We start from the raw sequence: 26,745 nt of genomic DNA on the forward strand, positions 1-26,745 counted from the left end.
GGAACAGATGTGTCTCACTGTCATGAAAAATCCTAAGTTTTTAAAACATTTTAAATGTCATGTTCTGTAAGTTTTTGAAAGGTTTGAAGAATACCTATCCATCTGAAAGATATATCTACATCTAGAAAACCTAACTAACATGACTACAAGCTTGACTATTATAAATGATTATCTATTGACCTGTATTTCTTAATTATACATTGCATTTTTAAAATGAGCTTCACAAGCACAATTTCTTAATCAAACAAAATTGACCTTAAATTTGTATCAATAAATCAAAATCCAAACCAATGTAAAATATTGATATCTATATCATATACCCCTTTAAATGTAAACAAACATTTATAAGCAATCATTTAGAAAATCTGGGCATAGTTCTCTCCAAATTGCTTCCTGCTGTTTATTGGGCAAAGTAATTTTTTGAGGGTGTTCAAGGTGACCTTTCAGGAGGTCTTTGTCTCATCAAACCACATTAGTCTGGAAGGAATCCACAGGTTCTCATTCTCTGTGGAAATAAAGCAGAACCTCTTTTCCAAAGCAACATATCCTTAGACCCAAATTTTGAAGTCAAGATACTTTAAATATATATGTTGTTTTAGCTGAAAGTCTGTACAATGAATGTCTCTCTGTACTTAGCTCATTCACAGCCAAAAAAGTTCAAAGAAAACATACTAATATCCATAATACAGACTCTCTGTGTATATTCCATCTTTATGCAGTTTATTTTTTTACTCCTTTAATCTATGACTGTCTGTACTCTGTCTCTTTAGAGACTTTATTTTTTTTTAAAACCATTTACTTCTTTTTATAACTGTCTATATTATTTTTCTTCTCTCTCCCAAGCCTCCTCTGTGGCCCATTTAGAGGTCTTTTTCACCTCAGTCTGTCTCTATTGTGTATCTGCAATCCTTTTCTGACAAGGACCACTTCTTAAAATGCTAAGCATGACTAAACCTAAGGCTGTTTTGCCTTTTGGCTCCACACAGCCCAACATGGTGGATATTTATTCACTGCCTCTGAGACTGCCAGAAGAGAGCCTTCCTCACCACCTCAACTCTGGGTAGCACCGTGTAGCATAGAAACCCTTTTTATCTGAGTAAAAGCTAAATCTGCCATGCAGAACAGTGCAAAGCCTAGAAATATATCTGTGTATGGCAGAAGGAATCCACCAGGCTCTCTTGCCTGTGCACTCCCAGCAGACCCGATCCCACAGCCTGCTCAGGCAGAGGGCACTGAGTCGCAGGCATGGTCTCAGCTATTTTCCTCCCAACCCCGAGTGGGTACACAAACATCCCAACCTTGCATGGGCACACACGCCTCCAAACCTAAAGTGGGTGGCGGGCAATAGCCCCAAATGTTTGGGCACCACTCTGTAGGTGGAGACTGCTTGCTTATTCCCAGCTACCCAGACCTGAAATACACAAAGGAACTATATTAATTAAAACACTGCTTGGCCTATTAGTGTATGCATTTGTCTAGCTAGCTCTTACACCTTAAATTAAACCGTCTCTATTAATTTGTGCATCACCACGAGGTTGTGGCCTACCAGCAACATTCTGGCAGACTCCAGCAGGCGTCTTTCTCCTTCAGCAGCTACATGGCATTTCTCTGACTCCACCTACTCTCTCTTTGTCTATCTGCTTGGAATTCCTGTCCTGCCCTATTCTGTGCAGCAATGGACCCCCATCAAATTCTTTATTAACCAATGGTATTTATAGCATACATAGGGGAATCCCACATCAGCACCAGTGTACCTTAGCATACATTCAAATATCTCTGTCAGGAGAGTCTGGAGTCCCTGCTTGTAATGTCCATTCCAGAAGGAGACAGTTGATGATGCTGTATGATGCCTGCATCTTCAGTGAATACCTTCTGCCTCTTGCTTGTAGCACAGTGACAGAATTACTGGAGTATCCTTCCTTTGGTGCTACCTGGGATGAACTGCCAAAGAGAAAAAACATTTAGCCCATCTCTGCTGACAAATTATTATCCCTATTTTGCAGATCACTGAGAAAACCTGGTACAGCACAGTGGTTTACTGAGCATCACAGATTCAGTGTGTTGTGGGTGATGGCGGTTCTTCTGTACTCTTCTGGCAAAAACTTGTGCATATTTTGGAGATAAAGATGCATTTGTTATTTGGGACCTCAGAGACAGTTTAGATTTGAGAAAGACGGAAATAGCATGAGGCTTATACCGCGACATTAAGGCAGAGGTTAGCAGCTGGTGAGGTGTCCTTCCCCAATACTGGCTGTACAATCTTATTTGACTTGTTTCCTCTGTAGCTTAGCTTGTCAGAGCTCATTTTCCTAGCTGTGGGAGGGGCAATAATGGAAGCACAGTTGAGGGAGGGATCCTCCAAGTAAGTCTGTGGGAAGAGAAGGCTAAGGCTTACCAAACATCCTATTCTTGCTGCATGAGACTTTGCGTGTGTGGTACCATGGGTATGTGCCTGTGTAGATGCAGATATGAGTGCATGTGTGCATCCTGGAGGCAGAGGGCTACATCAAGAGCCTTCCTCAATCATTCTTGACTTCTTTTTTTTATAGGCAGGAATTTTTACATATTCTGGAGCTCAGTAGTGACAAGCTCCAATGATCTGCCTGTCTCTTTCCCCACACCTTGCACCAGGGTCACAGATGTCCTGCATCTGCCCTTTACATGAGTTCTGAGGATCTGAACTCAAGTTCTTATGCTTGCATGGCCGGCACCTTACCATCTCCATAGCCCCCAGTGCTTTATATTGTCCAGGGATTCAATGTGTGTCTTCTGAGTAAATGACAAAAGGAACAGTTTTTAGTGACCAATGTAAGAATTCCTTCTACTAAATCAAAACAAAAGAATGGTTCAGAGCCATCAGCAGGCAGCCCAAGCATCTGTGGAAGTTTGCTTTTGAAGTTAAAGTTCTGGGCTATGTGAGTTTTTTTAATGGTTCTTGCTGGAATGGGATTAGAAGTCAGGGGGCTCTGTAGCTGAGGTTCATGATGGGAGTCAGACTCTGTCTTCCCATAGGGAATGTCCCAAGCCCTAGCACCCTGTGGACCTGCCCATGACTTGGATCCATGCCCCTCCCTCGTTCTTTCTTCCTCTCAGTTACTGCGACCTTTTAGCAACACTGGCTTGCCCAGCTCCAGGCATGCAGGAACTTTCCTAACAGGATCCACATGCTAATCTGCTATCATGGCTTCCGAGGGGACCACTTCCCTTCCTCTTCATCTGGATCTGATGTCACAAAAGTGGTTGTGAATGGTGACAGTCTTGCCAATTGGAAACCTCAAAGAAGCAAGTGAAGGTGCTTTGACAGGGCTGTGTAGCCTTCTTGGGTGGTGGTGGAGGGAGGGAATTTTCTAGAGATGGTGCAGGATCCCTACAATGCAGTAGGCAAGGAATAAAGAATGCTGGAACAACGTTTGAGTCTGACATTCTTTGGTACCATAGTAATATGACAATCACCCCTTCTGGACACTGTCCCTTTGATTGCACTGAGGTCTGCTTTAAACTTGGTTGGTTTTCAACAGGCAGAGGTTTCTCCTTGTGTCAGGGATACTGTTAGGGACTGCATCTGTAACCACCGGAAAGTCAAGGGGGAGTCTTAAAGCATGTAGACTGACACTGTGTCTCATGTAGCTTTATTATTTAATCAAAACAAGGCTGAGACAATGAGCAGAAAGAAAACAGGTGCATTTCTATGTATGTATTTTGTATATATACACAACTTCGTTAGGGTACTTTGAATGTTACCTTCTAAACTTGTAAAGTACTTTCTTATCCTTAGCCTGCAGCAGAGGGCAGACTTTCCTACCTAATAAACACCCCAATAACCAACTGTAAGGGCCTCAAGACACACAAACTTCCAGACACAGAAATGTCCGGTCGATAAAATGGTACACTTGCCGGGTGACTAACACCAGTGATTTAGGGAAACAAGTGAAATCCTTCCCCTGTTATTAATGTGTTCATCAGCTTTCCCAGAGAAAGGCCCTCATGGCCATTAAATCTGGCAGCGATTCCCAGTACTCACATCTGCTCCAGGTGAAGGAGCCGTGCTTAGCCTTGCACTACCGTGGCCAGTAGCAAATAGGTCTACAAGCTGACAAAGTGTTCTCAGGATGCTTAGCCCAAGTCCAACCATGAAAATCAAAGTTTTCTTTCTCAGGGGATCCTGGAGGAGTTTTGAGACAGGAAGGGTATGAAGCTTAGGGCAAAGGACAAGATTTTTATAAATGTTTTGTAGGAAACACTTTTCTCTGTCTTTTTAATAGAGTTGGGTCTCCCCACCCTTCCCACATTTATTGCATACAAGGGTAAGATAAATATTCTTTGCACCTGGCATTTTAGAGCCAAGGAATTCTCTAGGCAAATTCATGCAAAGCAAAGACTTGACCTTTAGATTCTCCAACTTAGAGGGAAATGTTTACAAGCAATGCCTGTCATTAGAATTCTAATATTGCCATCCACAGGGTTGATTACTCACAGTAACCGGAAACAGGTCCAGGAGGAGAAAGATGCCCTGGTTGATGATTTTGTGACCGTTTGTTTGCCTTTTCTCTTCTTCCCTACGCTAGTATGAAGAAGGCAAAAAACGAAGGAAACCTGACTACAGCAGTGTGGACCTCTCTGAAGTAGAGTGGGAGGACCGGGATGATGTGGTAAGTCTGCCTTTTCAAGCCTCGTGGATGAGGGCTCTGTTGACCAGACAGGATACCCCAGAAGCTTCTGCACAGGGCTGTGAGACAACAGACCTTTCTCCTGTAGTTGGAGTAGGATAACTCTCCCTCTAGTCAATCGGGCCAGTTGTGCAGTCTGCTGAGCCTATGCCCAGCGGGCACTGGTTTCCTATGCAGCTGATTAATCCCACCTTGGACAGAAGACAATTGTAAAGACTTGCCTTACCATCTTCAGAGAATTCTGGCTGGGCAACAGGAGGCAGTGGGAACTAAAAGGTCAGGGCATCTTATAGGCCAATAAGACAGCCTCCCGGAGAGACAGAATCAACTTGTCAGGTGTACATGGACACAACTCTTGTTTCTAAAGAGCAGCAGAGAGGTTTGCACGCCCACTTTCTCTATGTGTGGCCAGCCTCACATCCCCACCTGTACCCCCATTTCCTGTGTCTCTACCCTTCCCAGGGGATGTGGAGGGCAGCTGTTTGACATCCCAGACTATCTCTCATGCTTTATAGAAGCAGGGCTGGCATCACAGGTCCCTTGTTGCTGCTTCCCTTGTTTTCCCGTCCTCTGCTTCCTGAATGCTCTCAACCTGACTAAGTCCAATCTCAGACAGAATAGAGTTGCCATCCATTAAAAACTACTGCCTCATCCACTCTTTCAGTCCTACCTGTCGCTGTTCTGACATCACGTGGGGTCAACGACCTGGAAGAGTTTGACGTCTTCTATTCCTCAAACATTGTGACCAGGATCCTGGTGGATCCTTGGGCTTAAACTCATGTATTTGGTGCATCCTAGCACCCGTGTGACAGCTACACTGCCAGGATGCAAATCTCACCTGTGTGGAGTCTCTTTGGCTCTGGTGTGCGACCATTCCTGCTACATCTCATGGTCTTCCCAGATGCTTTGAAGATTGGACATATTGATAGATTGAAAGATAAGCAAGTGCTTACTCTGTTGTGTGACTATGTGAGGATTCTGTGAACGGGCCTCTGGGTTTACGGCTGTGGCCTCCCATTATGGTTGGAGGGTCAGTATCAGATTCCCAGCGTGCCCTTCACTGTCGTCTGACTCAAGCAGCTGGGGTCTGGGTTTCCACTCTCAGAGTTACCATTTCTCAAGCCAGGCCAGTATTCTTCTTATGTACAAGCTGGCTGTTTGCATCCTCGACAGCAAGCAGTCCAAGGGAGTTGAATGTGAGTTCTTTCAATATCCGTGTGTTTGACATAGGAAACCCAAACTGCCATCTCTCCTATGCTCCAGTGATCGGGGAGTTTTGGAATCAGTTGAAAACCATCCTTATGTGGTGTGCCTACATATAGAGCTGGGTCTCATAGAGGCATGCAATAACCTATGCTTCTGGGGAAACTTGAAATACGTAGCAAAGTACAGGTTTCAGGTCAAAATGGATGAAGGCTCAAGGAAGCAGAACTCCTCGGCAGAGGCAGCGAAGTCGACCTGGCTGCAGAGCGCCTGAATGGAGAATCCTGCTTCTGAGGGACAGCAAGACTCTTGTACAATGTAACAAGCACATTTAGAGTACAGACACTGAATACTTCCAAAAATGATGTAATATCAAATATATTTTTAAAAAATTTGCAAAACTAGTCTGGCCAAAATTAAAATAAAGGGGGCAGGAAGGACGGTTTAGTTTATAATGTTCTTGCTGTGCAAATAAGAGGATCTGAGGTTGAACCCAGCCCCCATGTACAAAGTGGGGCACGGATGCTGTAATTCTCAGCGTAATCTCAGTACTGGAGACAGGGAGCTTGGGCTAGCCCCAGGGTTTGTACCCCAGTCGCAGCAAAAGATCTGTCCAAAAATCAATGTGGATAATTTCCGAGGAACAAAACCCACTTTTAAACTCTGACCTCCCATACTCATGCATACCCACTCACATACATATACCTACATATATGTGTGCCTACATAAACATACATACATACACATAAGAGAAAAGTAGACCACACAGAGTAATGTGCATGGGACTTCTGTTGTCACTATAGGATAAGTTAGGTGTCGTTTCAATTACTATAAAAAGGCATCTTTAGGAGACCCATGTGTCAGCAATGGACCTTGAAACACACACGATCCTATCTGAGTCACCAGTGAGGAAAAAATTGGAAAGTAAAATTATATTAATTAAAAAAAAATTGTATTGTCCCTTCTCCTTTCCTTCCTCCAGTCCCTTCTAGTCATCCTCCTCCCAACCCCTCCCATATTCCCCCCAACTCTCAAGTTGATTGTCTGTTGTGTGTGTGAATATATGTGTGTGTGTAAGCATGTGCATGCTTACACACACACACACACGCACACGACTTGATGAGTCTTTTTTTGTTGTTTGTGTGAATATGCTTTCAGGACTGAAACTCCTAGAGATGGCTGAAAGAATTAATGATGATTTTCCGTTTGGTCTTGCTATGTTTTAATCATTGTTGAACTTTTCCACAGTGAACATGATTATTTCTAATTATAGAAATAATGAGAGAAGGCTCATATAAGTAACAATAGCTTATAAAAAAAGGAACTTCTTTTATACAAGGTACTTAATACCATCAGTGTTATAAAGGATGAACTCATTCATTTCTTATTGCAGTCTTGTCAAGGATCTGTCCCCGTTTTCCAGTTAAGGAAACTGAGGCAGAGAAATTATGTCACAGTTCTAAGGCAGGCATTAGACCATCTGACCCCTGTGCTGTGTCCTTGACACACCCACTTTGTGTGTCTATGGAAAAAGCCTCAGAGTGTCAGAGTCCTTGAGACTTCATTTGGTACCTCAGAAACGTGGTGAGCTCTTCCAAAGTAAGTGTTCATCCCTATGGGGCTATTGTGGGCTCTTTGAGCATAGAAGAGGAGCCTTTCTTGGCTCTTAGTGGGAAAATCATGGGGGGCTAAAATGCTATACCTCCGTGTTCAACAGGCACACATTCACCTAAGCCATGGGTCTCGAGTTCCTGCTTCAGAGTCATGAAGAATGGCGACCAAGGAAGATTAGCAGAAGGGCGAGCAAGGGAAGTTTTACTGAGAAATAAAGTGATGGGATTCTCCCCAACCCCCACCACCTCTGCGACAGGGAGAGGTCTTGCAAATGAGCTTCCAAGTCCTACTTTAGAAACGGGCCACATATAAATCATACATTCAATTAGGGCAAATCTTGTTATTTTGAGTGTATGTGGAGACTCTGGCTAGTTGATTGGTCAAGTGAATGTAGGCAGTCTCAGGGAAATGTCCACCCATGGTTGAAAGACCCAAAAGAGCTGAGATTGTGTAGAGTTCCTTGTGTAATATTAGAGTCCTTGGAGCTGACTATGGCTCACCCAGGATATGTAGGTCCTTTATTTTCCTACACCCTCACTAACTAAGAATGTCTACCTTGCTCTGAAATCTTATCAATGCTGTAGCCACAGCACTATGAATTCTGTCTCTAACCCAACTGGCACCCATTCTGTTGCAATGCAAGCCTTCCCCTGCTGGGCTGAGGAATCCCACACTTCTTCCCATGTAAGCCTCATGGAACACGTCTCCAGAGCCCTTTCTTCCCAGAGCCCTATGAGCATCTCACACTGGGACATATTCTGAGCTTTGATTGCATTTTTTTTCTTCTTTACATCATTTTCTATTTTCCTAAATCTTATGCCTGATCCCTTGAGCCCTGATACCTAGAAAACCCAAGCTTTCATTTAAGGGAAGATTGGTGGCTGGGGCTCTCTGTACATGCTATCTTCATGTACTGATTAAATGGGTTTTTTTGCTAAGAAAACAACTATTTATCTGGCCTGTCTCATATACCTTCCATCTGTAGGCTTGGCTAGGTAGCTTATAAGACAGTAAGGGCTTGGAAGAACAAGCTGCCTGGGACTCTGGAAGTTAAAAACCCCATTCTAACATAGATAAAACTCCACCACAGCATAATGAACTTTCATTGTAGAAGACACAACCTACTGTCCCCTATTATACCTTCTGGGGAAGCTTTCCCCAGTGGGCTCTGCTTAAGAGGGAAGAATAACTGACCTCCAGTGGAATGAGCATCCACTGGAATATTGTACTAGAGAAGTAGGTGCTTTGTTGAGTCGCCCTAGCTACTGATCCCCCAGGATTACAGGGAACACATGTGAATGAGGTACCAGGGTATACCCCAGAGGCTGGGTAGGCTGAGAAGTGACTAGATGGCTATGTCTCCTAAAGGAGGGTTTGCCTTTTACGTTATTCATCTGATTGTGTTGAGAACTGCCTCTCTGGTCACTGTGTCTCACACCTCCAGATGCCTGGCATCTGGTAGGGACCACTGACATCTGACTTGCTTTTCTTTGGGTGTGTTTAGTCAAGCATCTATGTATGTGATTTTTAATGATAGTATAATCAGCTCACATCTGGACACACCAAAAATTATTTTAACGTTTTCCTCTGCCAAGTCATTTTCATTTTTCCAGCTGTTGATGATTACAAACCCAGGCAGGGGCTAGTTCAAAGGCTGCGCAGAGCAGCACTATGGCCAAGCTTTTTCCCGCCTTCAGTGGGGAAGACAGGTTTGTTATTGCTCATCGCTCTGACCTGCGTTCTGTGAACCTCCCTCGGTATGGGGCCCACTGACTCCTAGCATGATTATACGTAAGGGATTCTGATGGAGGAGGGTTATCTTAGCAATATGCAGCCCATTAAGATAGGAAAGTGACTTTTCTAGAATGTTCAAGTCTCACAAAGTGCATTCCAGCTATTAGTCTCTTGCCTTCTCTGATAGTAAGAGTAGAATATCTCAGTGATCAAGTGTATGGAAGAGCTACTGGGAAGGTAAACCCATAGGCCATGCCACAGTCAATTTCTAAAACCTGTTCTTTAAGAAATCAAGAAATAACAATATATAATTTATACTAATGATAAAATAGTTAATTTTATCTTCTGATTTAGGCAGCAGAGGTTTGGAACTTGTGGGGTATGTGTGCATGTGGGCACATGTGTGTGCATGTGTGTGTGTGTGTGTGTGTGTGTGTGTGTGTGTATGTGTGTGTGCACCACAAGCATGAAAAAATCCTTTGAAGCCAGAAGAGGATATCACAACGTCTGGACTGTAGTTATAGGTAGTTATGAGCTGCCCAATGGTGGTGCTCAGAGCCAAACCCAGGGCTACTTCAAGAGCTGAAGGTACTCTTAATCACTCAACCATCTTTCCTGCACCAAGAACTTGGGCTTAAGAGATAGAGATCCTGTGTTTCCTTGGACAAGCTTCTTAGCCTGAGGTGTCAGTCTCCCTTCTTGTCAAATAGGTATGGAAATAGAAATACAGAAGACAGTTCTTAGAATTTTCAAATTAATACCTCATCTACAGGAAGAACTCAGTCAACAGTATCTATCAGCAATGGGAGCTTGCCAATAATCTGATATCTACAGTTTAGAAAGCACCCGACAGGAGTTTTGGATCTGGGTGGCTTCACTCAGGTCCATTTTTGATTGAACAAATAACAGAAGAAGACACTGAAGCCCAACAAAATCAAAGAATAGCTCATATGATTCAGTGAGGAGAGCCTTGCTAGCTTGGGAGCCCTGACACCCCATGTTGTCTCCTCTGGAGTCTGTCTAACTCATGGAGAGTTAGGGACAGTAACTTGAAATCTGCAAAGATAAGGGAGATATCACAAAAACCCACCCAGTGTGCTCTGACCGGTGAAGAAAAGGAATGGGAGCTATGGAGACAAGAAATGCAAAGGCATCTCATCACAAGCTGCATTTTTCTTATAGCGCATTGTCCAAGCAGCTAGAGAGACGCTGGGAAGAGATTGGATGCTGGTGCTCAGTCATCTGGAGCTTGAGTTCTGATTCCTTTAGCAGGCAGGAGGTACCTGACACCCCACCAGGTGAGGGAGATGGCAATGCCGCTGATGACAGCCATGACAAGGATGGCGGAGGACAACTGAGGCACAGAACAGTCGGCCTGTGCCTGGCCCTCGTCTTCTTATTCCCCTGTGGTCCTTACTACTACTGTATGTGATAGGGGGCCTGTGCTCAGTTCTGTTTGGGCAGCCGAGGAAACTGAAGCACGGAGAAAGGAATGGTTTGCCTGCGATCATGAAGTCCTGTCCCCAGAGTCTGTTTCTAAGTGACAGCATTCTATCATCCCGCACAAGGAGGAGCTTGGGAAGAAGAGCTTGTCCTCCTTACAAGACTAGAATAACTGTCTAAACGTTTGCCTTCAGAATGCATCAGTGACCCCGGTCTTGGCCCCTCCCTAGCCCCATGCTAATTTTTCTCTGCTACCGGGGGTTAGGGGGGTAGCTTGGCAACGAGAAGCTGACATAATCTCTGACTTGCCTGGGGAACTTGAGAGGGGAAGGTCCCAAATGGCTTTAGGCAGGCACCAGAAAGAGGAAAAATGAAAACCATGTTAAAGATAAATTGAGCCCGTTCTTAAAAGTTAGAAAGTAGACTTAATTAGGACCAGCTCTCTCCATCCAAAACCACAAAAGTTAAAATGGGAAAATATTTCCAGAAATGCCCATTATGTGTTGTTAAAAAATATCTAAAGTAAAATATATGTTTTATTTTATACATGCCTCCAGCTAAAAATCATGCTTTTACTTCTCTCTCACAGAAGACGGGAATGTGAACCCAAATCTAGACAGCCCTGAATCAAATTTGAGGTGCTGCAAGGCCTGCAGTTTCCTATCAGCCTGATCTCACTAAAGCTCCCCCAAAGGAGGAAAGAACAAAACACCAAAACAACATGCACACACACACACACACACACACACACACACACACACACACACACACACACACACATCCTGAAGCGCAGACAGAGAAAGAACAGTTCCCAATGGGCTGGCTTGTCAGCCTTTGTTCCTATCCCATTAAATGGCCTTTCCTGTCATAGCCTCTTGCTGCCCATGCAGGCACATCCTTCATCACCCAGCCTGTTGTCCTCCTCTGAACTCGTGGAAGACCACAGGTAATTAGATGAGGTCAGCCAGGGGGAGGGGAGGCCAGCCAGGCTCACTGCTTCAAGATGGGACCTCCAAAACTCAGAGGCAGGGGTCAGTACTGTTCACTGTCTTGTCAGTGAGGCTGTTAATTGGGTGACCATCTGAAGCTGATTCATGCTGTGGAAAACGAGTTACTGTCTCCCCAATGCCCCCCAATCTTTTCAACTACTGTTTAGAAAAACATCTTTAACTTGATTATCTTTTGAAAAATGATCTCTTTGTGACAAATCGGTACCCTTTCTGAAAACCAACTTGTCCCCCAGAGACATTCTCGCTTGTTGATAGTTTTAGCAGATTGTCTAGAGTTCATTCTCTGACCTCTGGACTCATCAACATCCTGAGGCCTCTCTTGTGGCTACCTCTAAGGGGTTCACCTGGGCACCCCAAATCACAGTTGAAAATAATTTGTCCTTGTCCACCCCCCCCCCATTATCCAGTAGCTAAAGAGGTTCTGGGGTTCACTTGTGCACCCCAAACCACAGTTGAAAATTATTTGTCCTTGTTCACCCCCCGCATTGTTCAGGGGCTGGAGAGATGATGGGGTTCACTTGTGCACCCCAAATCAGAGTTGAAAGTCATTTGTCCTTGTTCACACCCTCCCATTGCCCAGGAGCAGGAAAGGTCCTGGTAGCTTCCCTGGAGAACTATTTTAGAGTTCTGAATGCCGTGTGCAGCCTTACCCTCAGAAGCGTGAAGAGTTGGTAGGAATCCTGCCTAGACTTTGTACAGGGAACTTCTGAGCCTGGCACCCAGTGACGTAGAAACCCAGGGAGGTACTAATTCCCAATTTCATTTTCTTATTCTAGTTACGAAATGCCATGGTGAATCGGAAGACAGGGAAGTTTTCTATGGAGGTGAAGAAGACCGTGGACAAAGGGGTACCTTTTTCTCAAACATTCTTGCACTTCATTAAAACAAACCAGTGTGAAAAATTAGCTTTGAAGGTTCTCTGTGGAATAAATATCTTTCGCCGAGCTCATTTCTCTCTTGTCTTTACTTATCTCCAACAAGATTCATGTAGTACTATTATTAACCAGACCACAGTGTGTCCATTTATTTTTATTGATTTCTGAAAAATGTCATCTAGCAGACTAACCATGTTTTCTTTTCTCTATGACTTTCCCCCCGATCTAGAAACGGGTTTTGGCGATGACAAATGACTACTATTACACAGACATCAAGGGTACTCCTTTCAGGTAGAGCTGACCATAACCATGGACATTTCATCAGACCTATCAGTGTGTTTGTCCCCAACCTGCTGGCCTCTCAGGGCTCACCATCTGAGGATAACAAACACCCTCCCAAAGGCCGGAAAGAGTGAGGAAGGGGCTTTTCCCAGGCTGCTCTCTGTCTTTGTCCTAGAATGGGGAAGACAATTCAGGCCCACCCCAAACGGCTTATTCATTTGACACAACTACTCATAGCGTTCCCAACACAAAATCTCCAGGGCTCCCATCAAGGGTGGAGGAGACCAGTTCCGAGGGTCACCAGGTTCTTTGCCATCTCACTTGCCTCCTAAGACCCTTGTCTCACCTTTAGTTTTCATGACCCAGTAATCCTGCAGGTGGCATTTCATCCCCACCTTGTGCTTCCATCTCAACTTTTCTGAATGTCCTTCTGTGTTGTCTCTCCGTAACAGTCCTAAAAGTACGACTTTGCTTAATGGTCTCCTTTCCGATGTGTACGGAGTATTCGAACGTTGCCTGCTCCTGTTAGCTCAATGTTGCTATGTGATTTGTAGAAAAAAAGGAAACTTATTTTAGTAGGCTTGCTTCATGCTCCTGAGCTGGTAACTTTCAGAGTGAAGGGAAAGTTAGCCAGGATAGATTAATCTGAAAAGTAAATTCTAACATCATTGTCACCCACTGCTCAGGATTGTGACCAGATGCAGTTTGGAACCAGGAAGAACCAAGGAACATATGAGCCACTAAGTGGCTTTGCCAAACAAAGGGACTGATTTTTGCAAACAGTCTCTAACTTTAGACCAAAACAGAAAGGCATTTAAATCAAGCCAATAAGAGTGTGGGGAAGCTGTTAGACTGGGGAGGGGACCAGGCTGACAAGCCAGCCGTGTGGCTGTGTTTCTCGTTCGACTGTCACTGGTCTTAGGGTTGCCCTTGAGAAGAGATCAGCTTTTCTGGGGTCTGGGAGTCCCTGTCTAAGTTCAGAACAGAGGTGTGTAAGGTGGTAGCCAGGAGCAGGGTGTGTGGCCTTGGGAGGACATCCAGTGGAGGGCTTTCTGGAGGGGTAAGCTGTTGGCCACAAATCTTGCAAACACAACAGCAGCCAATTGCCGCTGGCATTTCCAATCAGAAATGACTTTGAAGCAGCTGCTTGGGCCTAAGAAAAACCAACACCCACTATAATCAGTGAGGTTTCTGAACGTAAACTGTTGGGAAAATTGTTTACAGAACATGAAATGAAAATGTGAAAATGGAAAATAAAATAAAAAAGAAAGGTTAGCCCGCAAGTCTATGCCAGTGACTGCCCTGGACTTCAAGGTCTGCTCTGTCTCTCTGCACAGTTTAGGTGTGGCGCTCTCCAGGGGCCATGGGAAATACTTCTTCCGAGGGAATGTAACCATTGAAGAAGGTAAGGCACAAACTTGGGTTGGCTTCTCCATGGGTATGGGGAGGAAGGCCCAGAGCCAGCTCTGGGAGAACTGGAGATTGTGTGTGACTTTCAAGCCTCTGGCTAGTGATTTGGGCACCTGACTCAAATCACTGCCCTCTGAGTGCTTCTTTTCTTGCCAGTTTTGTGTGGGTTTCTGAATGACGGGAACCCCAGCTGGCTTTATTATATTGTTGTACGCATAAAGTAGTGGAGGCAAATTGTAGGAATCTCATACCACCATTATTCTTGTCATGCATTCAGTGCTAGGGGAAGAATTAAATTAATGTAGAAGTCAAGTCTAAGGAGAAGCAATTCCAAGAAGGATCTGGAAGCCTTTGCTTTGAGCATAGTCGAGCCACCCATCTCAAGGGCTTTGTGTTATCCTTTACCCGAGGAAAATGTGACCGTTGAAGAGATTGGCAGGAGTTGGGAAGCAGAAGTAGGATCTGGTCACTCTAAGATCTTCCACTTTCGTAAAGTGCAGGTGCACAGCGACTCCCATAAACGTGAGCCGTCCCAATCTGTAAGGGCGAAGCTGCTGCCACAGCAATGGTTCCTTATGTCACCAACAGCCCGTTGATCCTAAGCAGTTGCCGTTTCCAACAGTAAACATTTGGAAGTAGGAGTGTGCTGTTTAATAGGCTCTTATTTTAGGAATGACTTTGAGTAAGGCACTTTCGCTTAGCCTGGACTTTGGGTCAGGTCCATCTGCTGATTGGCCCTGAAGTGTTCCACAGCCACTGGGTTTTATCTGACAAGGAACCACGATGTCTAATGAAACAGAAGGGAGAGAGGAGGGGGTCCACTCAGCACTGGGCAGAAGCAAGGATGTACCCATCCAAGAGCCAAACATATGGTCTCTCTTCTCAAAGGCACATAAGAGGACTTGAGCCAACCTTGTGGCCTGGACATGATATACACTAAAGGATGTATTCTTAGAAGCTATGTTTCAGTTTCTAGAATTTTCTAGGTCTGTGGGTTATGTATAGCTTTGAGGGCATCCGTGCCCCTGAAGCAATACAATTCATGCCTAAGTCATTTGATATGAGATGGAGAAAGTGACTCATGGTCAGAGCAGGAGAGGTCTTTAGTGGACCCTTTGCCCCTCTCCTGTCAGCCCCCCTTGGTCTGTCTCTCCATTGCTTTTCCTCTCATGTCTCTCTGTCTCTGTCTGTCTGTCTGTCTCCCTTCCTCTCACTCTCTGTCTCCCTTCCTCTCTCTCTCTGTCTCCCTCCTCTCTCCTCCCATCCCTTCCTCCCTCTATTATTAATTTTTTCCTCTCCATCTCTTCTCTCTGGCTTTCTTCCTGCACCAATGTCTTTGCAGTCTTTTGGACCAGTTTTTTCTGGTTACTGTCTCCTCCTGTGTGTTCTACAGCTGTTAGGCTGAGCCATTGCTTGAGATAATTTCAGAACTAAGCAAGAAATTAGTTTGAATGCTTAGCAAGGGGGCGAGTGTCTGATTATCCCCACAAATGAGATCAGACCTTCTTTCCTTGGGCCATCTGTAAATAAAAGGCCTCAGCCCTGCCAGCTCCCTGAGGAGAAGAGCCCGAGAAACCTGCTTTCCCTGAGACTGCCAGTCAGAACTCTCATCTGGAAGAGCCTTGGCCTGACCATAGCTCTCTTCTCTTCTGGGAGTGGAAAGTGATTTACTCAGAATTGTAAGAGGTCAGGGCTGAGGGTTTAGCCCAGTGGTAGAGCATTGGCTTTGCAGGCACCGCACCCTGGGTTCAGTTCTCAGCACCCCTAAAACAGTGTTGAAAGTCAAAGCCTGAGCTAGTCTTCCTGCTAGTATTGTGTCTCTTCAAGATCTCCTCTGACGCACTGCATCTTTTATATAGTTATATACAATGATTGCTGAATAAATTGGGTGCATGTCATTAGTCTCAGCTTCCCTGAGTATGGTTTTATCAGGAGGGGAAAGGACTGGAGAAAAATTAGATTTGTTTGGTATTCAAGAACTCAGATCTAAGAAATGATAGTGGGTCTCATCTCTGGGGTCGCAGCTGTGAGTACCACGATGCTGAGCCAGGGAGGGCTTCGAAGATGAAGGCATAATAAATTGCAGTGGGAGAAGGAAGCAGAATGGACATCTTCAGCTTGCATCCTGGGAAGGTGCAGCCCCCAGCCAGGCCTTGGCTCTTATCACTCCTGTAGTGAACGCTCTCCCTGTCACAAGCATGGCTCACATGCGTCTTTGCTTTCTCCTTGGTGTAAAAGTTACTTTTTCAGTGATTCTTTCCCTGACCACCAAAGCAGAGCTCGGTCTGAAGCATTCTCACCCCAGCTGCTCCCTGCCCCTCCCCATGAGTTCTTCTCTGCCACTACCAATAGATCAACTGTTATACAAGTTCCAACTTCATTTCTGCTTCTCCTGTCACTAGAAATTACATCCCACGGAGGCAGGCTGTTTGGTTCTTGGGGTTATTCCTAGCATATAGCACCGACTTATTCCTGCCTCAGGGAAAATATTGAAGGAAGTGGGGGAGAAAAAGAAGCAGGAAAAAGAAGGAAAGAGAGGGAGAAAAGGAGAGAAGGAGGGAGGAAACAAAGAAAGAAGTGAGTGAGAGGGTTAAGAGAATGTGTGTGCATATATACATCATATACATGTACAAATGTATATCTCAAGATTGTCCTAGGAACTAATCACCGTCATACTTTAACATCTTGTAGAGTTCTTGAGAATATTTCTTGGATAGGAAAACTGATGTAACTCAAGGACTGACAAAATATTTCCAAGGTAAATAATCCAGTGTTAACAGCTTACTCCCTATAGAACTAAGCAGTATTATGCCGGACATCTAGTATTTTAGACATCTGCATTTGACAAGGATTAAAGTATAGTGAGTCATTGGAGAAACTGTCTTCCTGAAACATTACAAACATTATCAGAGTACCTTAGCATGCCTAAAACTGCTTGTCTGCAGATGACCCGTTGGAATTAGAGAGAAAGGGTGGTTCTCCAGAATGCCTTACCTCATTGGCGCTGCTATATCAAAACCCATGAGGCTATAAGTGCCCTATAAAAGTTTACTTAGCTACAGTTTTAGAGGCTTAAAGCTCAAGATTGGATGGCCCTATTTGGTTGACTTTCCGGAAGCAGCACAGCATAGCAAAGTTGGGAAGGAATATTACTGTATATAATAGGGCCACTCATACAAGTGAGGAAGCACGAGACTCATTATTGTGACCACTGCATTAATCTCTTCATAGTAGTAAGCCAATCGCCTAATGTAATGGAAATCAAATCTCATTCTTAAAAGTTCCTACTTTCCTTGGGAGGTGGGGGTGAGAAGGGTGGAGTGGGATGAGGGGAGGGAATGAGAACGGTGATAGCTTTGTAAAATAATAAAAAAAAAGATTGTATTAAAAAGATTCTTATATCAAAAAAAGAAAAGTTTGCCACAAGGACCCAAAAAAAAAAAGTTTCTACCCTCTTAATGCTGCCTTCAAGTTCTCAACACTCACGCACGCACGCACGCACCTCTTTGAAAGACAAACCATATCAAAACAAGAGCATATATCAGGAAGTCTGTAGTATTCTATGGATCTCCTCACTTCCGTGCCAGCCTCAGCTCTACTAACTACTTTTCTAGACCAACGGCTCAATTTCACTTGGAATCCTTTAACATCTACTAGCCTTCTTTGCTAGCAGAACATAAATGAGTATTGACAATCTCATCTAATCTACGCTATAATATCACTCTCACAATTATGTGGCGTTCCTGTTTTGTGCACGAGGAAAACATGGAGAAGTAAATCTGTTAGCATCACACGGGAGTTCAGTGGCCTGGCCCGGTTTTCAGCCCAGACGTCATGGAGCTCCCGAATTTAGCTTCATAGCCATTCTACTAGAAACATCCTTCTTTTTCCTGAAGTTGAGATTTCTCTGGGATGAGCACAAGGGGATATGGTGGGTGCTGGCCACAGCAGAATGAGAAAGTAGTCTGGCTGTCTTTTTACATGCATCCAGAGTCCTTGATCCGCAGCGTATCCCTGTAGGGTTGATATCTACTGTGAACGCACTCCCTCGTAAGTGCCACACTAGAGTATTTGAGGCCTGTGGGAAGAGGAGAAAGACAGATGCTTAATAATGCTTTGCCCTTGACTTCCAGGCCTGCATGACCTAGAACATCCCGACGTGTCCTTGGCAGATGAATGGTAAGATTCCCTTAGTTGTTCATCAGCTTCAGGATTCCCTGCCCTCTTCCCCAGTTTTTCTGGTCCAAACACAAAGTGGGAAGATGCTCTGAATATTTATATGTTCTCCTTTGGGACCCTGTCACATCCTAGGTCCTACTGCAACACCGACCTGCACCCAGAGCACCGCCATCTGTCTCAACTGGAAGCTATTAAGCTCTACCTCAAAGGCAAAGAGCCTCTGCTTCAATGTGAGTGCGCTCTCAAAGCATGCCTCTGGGTGGGGGGGGGGGGGCGGGGGACGGGAGCTGCAAGCCACAAAGGGGCCTTAGGTTTCAAGAGCAGCTTCGCCTTCGTACAGACTGTCAATCATACCCAGCCAAGTCTCTACCTGTAGGAAGACATGAGAAATGATGGAGGTTATGACCACAGTATTCTTAATCACATTGGCCCTACACTCGCAGGCCGTCTAGTTAGGCAGCTGGGTAAGATGGAGACGATAAAGATGGAGGAGGACAGAGACTGCACATCTCTGCTATTCCAGGCCTTCTTCTATGGATAAGGACGTAAGGCTGGCCAAAGAATGACCTCAGGCGAGATCATAACCTAGGTCTCGTGGTTCTCCAAGAGTGGGGGTACCATGGCACCTGTTGCCTTTTGTTCTGTTCTAACCATTTCCCTTGGATATGCTCTGTGAGAACTAAATGGCTAGTGATCATAGCCTAGGTGTAGGAGGGAGACCCCACACACACACAGACACACAAACACTGAAGGGCAGGAGCTCTGGATGCTCCCCTGAGGCCTGAGCAGACTCTCCCCATGACAAGCTAGTTCCAGGAGCCACAACTTGAACAGAGGGAGTCACCGAAAGGCAAGGCACCTGCTCCCCCTTCCATGAGCATCACTTATCAATAGTGGAAAGTCTGCTCGACATGTGGTGTCTTTCAGAACAACCAGAGCAATCCTGGCAGAGGTGTGTGGAGACTCTCCAGCTGCACACTGACAGCTTCATGGGCTGGATTTGCTTTGGGGGTTATCCTCTGGTAGGAAAAGGATCAGGTGGGCAACAGATGAGCCCAATTTTTCATTTCTTTGAACTTGTTAATTACTATATCAAAAAATATCTTAAGCATAGCAATACTATGAAAATGCATTTTTAAATCGAGATTTTTTTAATGCGTTTTTTTTTAATGTGTATGGATGTTTTGCCTATATGCACCACCTGAATTTCTGGTGCCCACAGAGGCCAGAAGAGAGCATTGGATCCCCTAAACTGGAGTTACAGATGGTTGTGAGTCACTGCGTGGGTGCTCAGAATCAAGCCTAGAGCCTTGTGAGAGCCAGAGCGGTCTTCACTGATAGCCACATCGCCAGCTCTGAGTTCATCTTCCTTTAGTCACCCCTGAATTTCCTAATATGTTGTTATGGCTGCTTCAGGCACTTTTTAAGAAAGAAATATCAGAGTTAGTACTGAGGTCTTTGTGTTTCCCTGCCTTGTACCCTCTCCTTCCCCCCAAAGAATGACTTTTCCAGTATCCATTCATCATTTCTCATGTGTCTCACTCATGCTCTTACTGTTTAAGTAGGTTTCCATGAGCTGAGTTTGGCATTCTTTTTGTTATCTTACATATTAAACTGTATTTACAGAATTTACCAACCCAAACTCCAAAATCCCAAATCTGAAAATTGTCTTAAGTAACAATAATGACATTATAACAGTCAGAAAATTCATTTGTTTTATGGACAAAATCACCTTAAAATGTTATTTATAGTTACGTGCAGATTTTATATTTGAGGTATATATGAAAAAAATGAATTTTGTGTTTATATCCATGTCCTAGCCCCACATCTCAGTGTGTATGCCAAATATTATAAAATTCCCAAAGTCTGAAATATAAGCTATTTTGGTATCAAAGATTTCCGTTATGAGACCGTCAGGATGTAGACATACCGATATATTATACAAGTCACTGCATACAATAGTATAATGTGCAGATTATGTACAGCTCACTTTTACTCTTCATCCTTTTGAAGTTTGTATGGGTCATTTCTCTCCATTGGGTTTGTTCACCTTATCCACAGGATTCCACTATATAATCGCATCTCAATCTCATCACTATCACTCTGACAATATGCGAAATTGTTTCTAGTGCTTAGCTCATCCTGCTCTCGGGCAAACTGAATCCTGGCCCACCTCTGAAAAGCCTCTCCTAGACTCATGATCTCCTTTCACTTGGCCTCTGCAGATAGTGCTCTGCCCAGCAGCCTTTTGGATAGGGACAGCCATCCCCCCATTAAAACGGGGGAAAGTCTGAAATGGAAGAAATCTCATACTACGAGTCCCCATAATTGTCCGTTGTGGTATCCCGTCCTCACACCCTACTGAATGCAGAGAGCTGAACTGATGGCTGTAGGGAGGACCAGAGGCAGCTTTTCCACGAGTACTCAGTATGCTGGCTGTGGTATGAGCTGGGAGCTAGGAGCAGACAGGAGAACGCCATCGTGTGCACACCCAGGCCTCACTGCTTGCTACTGTCTAGTCCAATTGCTTGGGGCCCAGGGGTATTAAGAGTGTATCAGGTATCAGGCTGTTTCATATTTGCAACCAGTGGGAAGTTAACTCATAAAGCAACACCCTATCGAAGAACATAGCCTGCTGACCCCACAAACCAGCCCCATGAACCGCTATGGTGTCCCTCTTTGGAGTCTAGCCAGAGCCTTCTTGTCTTCTGTCCTTCCCAATAGGTGACAAAGAATTGATCCAAGAAGTCCTTTTTGATGCTGTGGTGAGCGCTCCTATTGAAGCCTATTGGACCAGCCTGGCCCTCAACAAGTCTGAGTAAGTGGCTGCCTGCATCCCCCTTCGTGGACATTTCCGCACAAGCTCCCCCCAAACAAAGTTATGGTTTAAGGAACTAAACTGTTTCAGAAGCCTGGTGTTGAAGTTTTCTAATTTCCCCCTGAGCTCCAAACCACAGAGTTAGAATGGAGTAGTGGCATGGGCTTGGATGGCAGGCAGGCTCCGGGGCTTGACGTGGAGTTTCTCTGAGTTTTAACATGACATGAAATTCAGTCTGTGGAGGTAGGGTGACACTTCCGACAGAGGGGTCGGGAGAAGGAGCTTCCTGCCTTGCCACAGTCCCTCCCCCGTCACAGGCTGGAGGGGACTTGGGAGGAGGCCAGGGGAGGCCAGGGGAAAGGGATAACGCTCTTTCAGGGGGTGTCAGTTACTGCTCTGTGGTTTTGTATATGAAGTGGAAGAGGAGGTGCGGGTGGGGGAAATCAAGAGTAGTTGATGTCAAAAACAAGGGCTAGGAATGTGTTAGCGGCTTATTATTGCTTTCCTATTGGCTCTCCCGAGACCCTCAAGCAGCAAGCGTTCAGTTCTCTCGGTCCATGTTCTCCGTTAGTTTCTTCTTTTGCCTTTCTGTCTGGAGTATTTGTTGTTCATTCTTTCCCTGCCACCCCTCATCCGAGTGTGTGCGTCCTCTGTGCACTAGCCGGGCAATGGGGAAGCAGGGGTAATCCAGACGGAAGACAGATAGTGACCACCATCAAGGCTTCTGCGGTATGTGGAGCCATTAGCACTTGGGATCCCCACAGTGAACAGACAAGTAGACTGTGACAAGACCTGGAGTGGACGGGGAGATAGCACCAGTCGAGGGCAAGGGGAACTTCGGAAAGGGAACTAGCGAGACCTAAAACCACTAGATGAGAAAATACTTGGCACAGTTGAAAAGTGAGGGGTTACTGCAGAAATGTGGCGGGCAGGGAGGGGTGGTGTCAGGTGCCGACAGGGTGCTGCAGCAGGCTGCGTAGCTCTGGACCTTGAGGGTCCGAATAGAGAGTTTGGAATTTCTTTTTTAATTTACTATGATGATGATGGTGGTGGTGGTGGTGGTAGCTGTAGTAAGGATTGAATCCAGTGTGTGCCACATATGGGGTGAATGTTCTACCCCTGAACTGTATCCCTTTCCTTGAGATTTTAAATTTTATATTCAGAATATTAGGAAATCATTGAAGGCTTTTAAGGAAGGAATAGGACAAACAAATTTGCTTTGTTTCTAAATAAAAAAAAAAACCCTCTCTATTGATGTATATAAAATAGAGTGTAATGGGGGAAGAACAGCAGCCCGGGCTCCGAGATACCCAGGTCTCTGCCATAAATGTCAGGACATAGACATGCACAGACGAAGCCCACATATGGCTTCCTTCAGCTGTTGAGATCCTCCACTGCCACACCAAGCCTTTCTGGTGGTTTGTGGTGTGAGCCAAGAGAGGCTGAGGCTCCCACTTGCATTCCCAGTTTGGACAATGAACACTGGGAAGCTAGTGCTGGTTTTTCGGGATAGAAGATACGGAGGAAGGAGCAGGCACTGGCTAGACATGGCCAAAGCCTCTCCAGACACTGGCGCTGGAGTCTCACCAGAGAAAACTTCAGGTGGGCAGTCTAGCCTGAGCCTAGGGCTCCATGGAGACACTGCCATGCCCATCATTCTAGGGGCTACCCTCTCACCTGTATAGATCATATACCCTACAAGCCTGGGAAAGAGTCAAAGCTCACCCTAGGGCTTCTTTCTCTCACAAATACATGAGTGTCTCTTTTAGGGTCTTATGAAACTCTAAATTTGGAGCAAGGATTGCTGACTCATTCCTCACACATGCTACGGATTTCTTAAATGGTAGCTTGTCCTGCTGTCCACATCTGTAACTGATTGGATAGCCTTCCAGTTTGGTATAGGCTATAAACAGAGCCAAATGCATCATGTTGGTTTTTATTCAACCCTCACCCCCACCCCCCAACACACACATTACTTAAAGGTAGTACTGGCCACCTTGTCTACGGTCAAAGACTAAGAAATCAAGAACCTTTTATTGAAAGTGGCACAGACAGTGCTTTGGAACATGTTGCTACTTGCATCTAAGACAGAGAAAGAGCCCAAGAATTACCATTGTTTTCATAATTTACTTGTTGGGAAAGCTGTGTTTATGGAAAAGGACTTTTCCTTTTCTAAAATAAGAATGACATGCTGAAATCTCCCAAAGACCATGTTCAGACACTAGGTATGCTCTGGAAGATGAAGCACCATTATGCTGAGAGTCCTTTACAAAGGCGGTTGCTGCAGTTTCTACAAATGACACCCTAGGGGTATGGAAGGAGCCGTTGTATTGCTTGCTGCCTTTGTGGCTTTAACTGCATGCATGACGGAAGCACACAAAGTGAGGAAGAAGTTATCTTGGCTCATAGTCTCAGAAGAGCTCAGTTCGTGGTCACCCAGCGCCCTGTGCCCATGCACAGCATCCCGGTGGCAAGAGCATAAGGCGGGGGCGGGGGGAGCTCTTCACTTCACCATAAATAGGAGAAATGGGGGAGGAACCAGGAACAAGATTCCCCCTAAAGCTCTGCCTTCGGCAATTTCCTTTAACCAGCTACAGACATCCTCCTGAAGTTTCCAGAACTTCCCAAAGAGCATCACCTCCTGAGGACCAAGTCCCCAGCTTGTGAGCATTCTGGGGAATATTTCATAAACATTATTTGGCTTATCTCTTTGGGAATGGTTTTGAGAATAAATTCTGTGCTCGAATCAAAGCTATAAATTCTTTTCCATCTATCAGCCTTCCAGGCTGTAGACTATTACAAAGCCAGTCCAACAGCTCCGCTCCTTTCCTTCCACAGGGAAGACCTTATTGACATTCTTCAGACCAAAAATACACTTAGTAGCCTTACAGTAAAAACACATGTCACTCCAAAATGGCCCTGGATGCACTGTATAGTCAAGGATGTTCTTGAACTCCTGATCCTCCTGTCTCCACCCCCGTGGTTTTGGTACCATAGGTGTGCAACTGCCTGCCTAATATCCAATGTGGTGTTAGGGTTAAAATCAAGTTTTGTATGTATTGAGCCTGCACTGTATCAATTGAGCACCATCTGCAACTAAAAAAAAAAAAAAAAATCTTTACCATATTTTAAATAGTTTAAAACTTTGTTGATTGTATGTTTCAAAACAATAAAACTCTAACAAGCCTTTAAAAAAAAACAAAAACAAAAACAAAAAAAAACCACACACACACATCCTGCGGACATCTTCCTCTCTCTCCTCTGAGTCTCAGGCTGCTTTCTCCAGGCTTCTACCAAGAACCTTGAGAGGAGCAGTGTTTATGGCTACAAGTACATTTCCCCCTCATTCTGTATTTGTCGGCAGGGGCTTGCTACATCTTTCCTGAACGTCTCTGTTCCTGGAGGTTGTGTCAGGGGTAGGAGTAGTCTGTCCTTGGCGCATGCGTGTATGTGTACATGTGCGCCTGTGTGAGTTCTCCTGGTGACTTTTAAAGTTCAGATTTCAAAGCAGCCGTTTGTCAAACATTCTGTGAGTCTTGAAATGTAAAAGCCATTATCTGCTTACTGTCTAGAAGCACTCCCTGACGTCTGCTGTTCTGTTTCAGGAATTCTGACAAGGGTGTCGAGGTCGCCTTCCTCGGCACTCGTACAGGCCTCTCAAGAATCAACCTGTTCGTGGGGGCCGAACAGCTCACCAATCAGTAAGTAGGAGGGTCCCTCTACAGGGCCCAATGAACCCCTCAAAGCAGAGATTCAAAGGGAGCTTATTTCATTTCTTGAGGTTCAGGCCACCCAAGGCCTGTTGAGAGCCTTCCCCTCTCTCCTACTGTGGGGGCCCCAGTGCACACGTTCACCTGTCAGTTGGCCCTTCCACAACCCTTTGTTCCTCCGAGTCACTGTCTGCTAAGTCATTTAGGACTTAACTTGGGAGACAGTGCAGCTGCTGAGGAGCAGCTGGAGGCAGGGATGTGCTGGGCTCCTGACTCACGGTTAGGGCACTCGGATATCCTGAAGCTCTTCCCAGGAATTACTGCCAGGGTCTCAGGTCTGCTCCTGATTTGTTTATGTTTCAATAAACCTCTGAGCCTCCATGCACAGCCAGAGAGGACACAGAGCCTCTCACCCAGAGGTGGGCTCTCTGGGGGTGATAGGATTGACATTTTCTCCACATAGTTCCTTCCCATGAGTCACGGAACAGGAACCAACAGTTGCTGAATCTAGCCCCCAGCTTCTTATTCGGTCATGCTTAGTCCCCATACATCAGGAGCTCCCAGCCCTTAGACATCAGATGGGTGTTTTACCTGCATAGGTCCATGGTCTGAATCTTTCCTAAGTTCATTAACACTTTTTCTTCATCTCTCTTCTCTGATACGAGGTCATTGTTAGGTCAGGAACAAATGGAACCTAAGATTCAGCAAAGTTGGATGTGTTTAACAATTAGCTGAGTTCAGAGGTTCCCGGCAAACCTTAGACACCAGACCTCTAGGGACAGTGGTGAATCCACATAGTGGTCCTGAGTTTGGGAGGAGCTGACCCTTGGGGTCTCAAAAGGGAGATGCCCCTTGAGGTCCGGTTCTGCAGTGTTTCTTCCTGTTGGTTGGTACCCTGGTACCAGTCAAGCCTGGCACATAGTAGATGGGTCAGTTTTTATATGTTTGGTGAGATTGGCTTTGAATTCCTTTTCAATGTCTTTCTCTTTTCTGGAAGTTCACATCTATAGTTTTGGAAGTAAGCTTTCATTGAAGCTTGACGTTTTAAAGCTCTCCTTAGCTGTTTATCCTCAAACAATGCCTTTTCTAGAAAATAGGTAACCAGAAAGGATGAGAAGTATGGAGCTTCACATTGCTTTCTCTAGGGAGGATCCAGAGAATGAGAAAAAGACTGTAATTTTTTCTAGCGCTGACATTAAAACAAGGGAGCAATAATAGTAACAGGTTTTCCCCTGGGCCTATGGCCTACTTAGTCTCAGGTTCTTGGCTTCACTAACTGTGCTGGGTATAGGTTCTATCCCAAGGAATAGACCATAGAGCCAAGAAAAAGTGGTTGCTCACTCCCCTAACATTCATGCCATTATTGCACCAGTGGGCATATCTTATAGACAGGCCTTAATTATAGCTTGCAGGATTCATAGCTGTGTGAGATTAATGATTGCCTTTCCTTCTGGTAGTGTTTGTAGCACTTTCTAGCACCATGAATTCTAGCCAATAGGAGTGAAACTTCCACTTGAGTACCAGCCAGATTTCTTCATGTTCTATGCCATAAAAGCTATATGGTGTCTTTAAAATTAGGGTCTTATTGTCAGCTGTGGAGAATAACCAATAGCACTGGCAATATTTAGTCATGTTGAACAGAGTCTATAGAGACCCTCTAATCAATGACTCAAAAAAGATATGGTGTAGAAGTGGGCACAAAGACCTACCCCTTACCAACAAGCTTTTCATTCATGATAGCGACTGAGAGAGAGAATCAGTTTTCTTCAGTGGCATGGCATCAGCCATGTCAGCCACACT

At 45.0% G+C, this 26,745-nt stretch overlaps 1 protein-coding gene across 2 annotated transcripts in view; it reads left to right on the forward strand.

Annotated features, from left to right (window-relative positions):
• The window catches only part of Cacna2d3 (calcium voltage-gated channel auxiliary subunit alpha2delta 3), an 837,667-nt gene that overhangs the window by 655,014 nt on the left and 155,908 nt on the right, over positions 1-26,745 (forward strand). For both annotated transcript variants that reach the window (XM_048421249.3, XM_048421250.3), the window contains 8 exons: positions 4,566-4,649; positions 12,448-12,519; positions 12,776-12,837; positions 14,166-14,233; positions 18,372-18,417; positions 18,550-18,647; positions 21,142-21,235; positions 24,841-24,936. In XM_048421249.3, coding sequence (XP_048277206.1) covers positions 4,566-4,649; positions 12,448-12,519; positions 12,776-12,837; positions 14,166-14,233; positions 18,372-18,417; positions 18,550-18,647; positions 21,142-21,235; positions 24,841-24,936 — 620 coding nt within the window. The remainder of the gene's footprint in view (positions 1-4,565; positions 4,650-12,447; positions 12,520-12,775; positions 12,838-14,165; positions 14,234-18,371; positions 18,418-18,549; positions 18,648-21,141; positions 21,236-24,840; positions 24,937-26,745) is intronic.

Source organism: Myodes glareolus, chromosome 5, assembly GCF_982192425.1.
Source record: "Myodes glareolus chromosome 5, mMyoGla1.1, whole genome shotgun sequence".
Classification (NCBI taxonomy): domain Eukaryota; kingdom Metazoa; phylum Chordata; class Mammalia; order Rodentia; family Cricetidae; genus Myodes; species Myodes glareolus.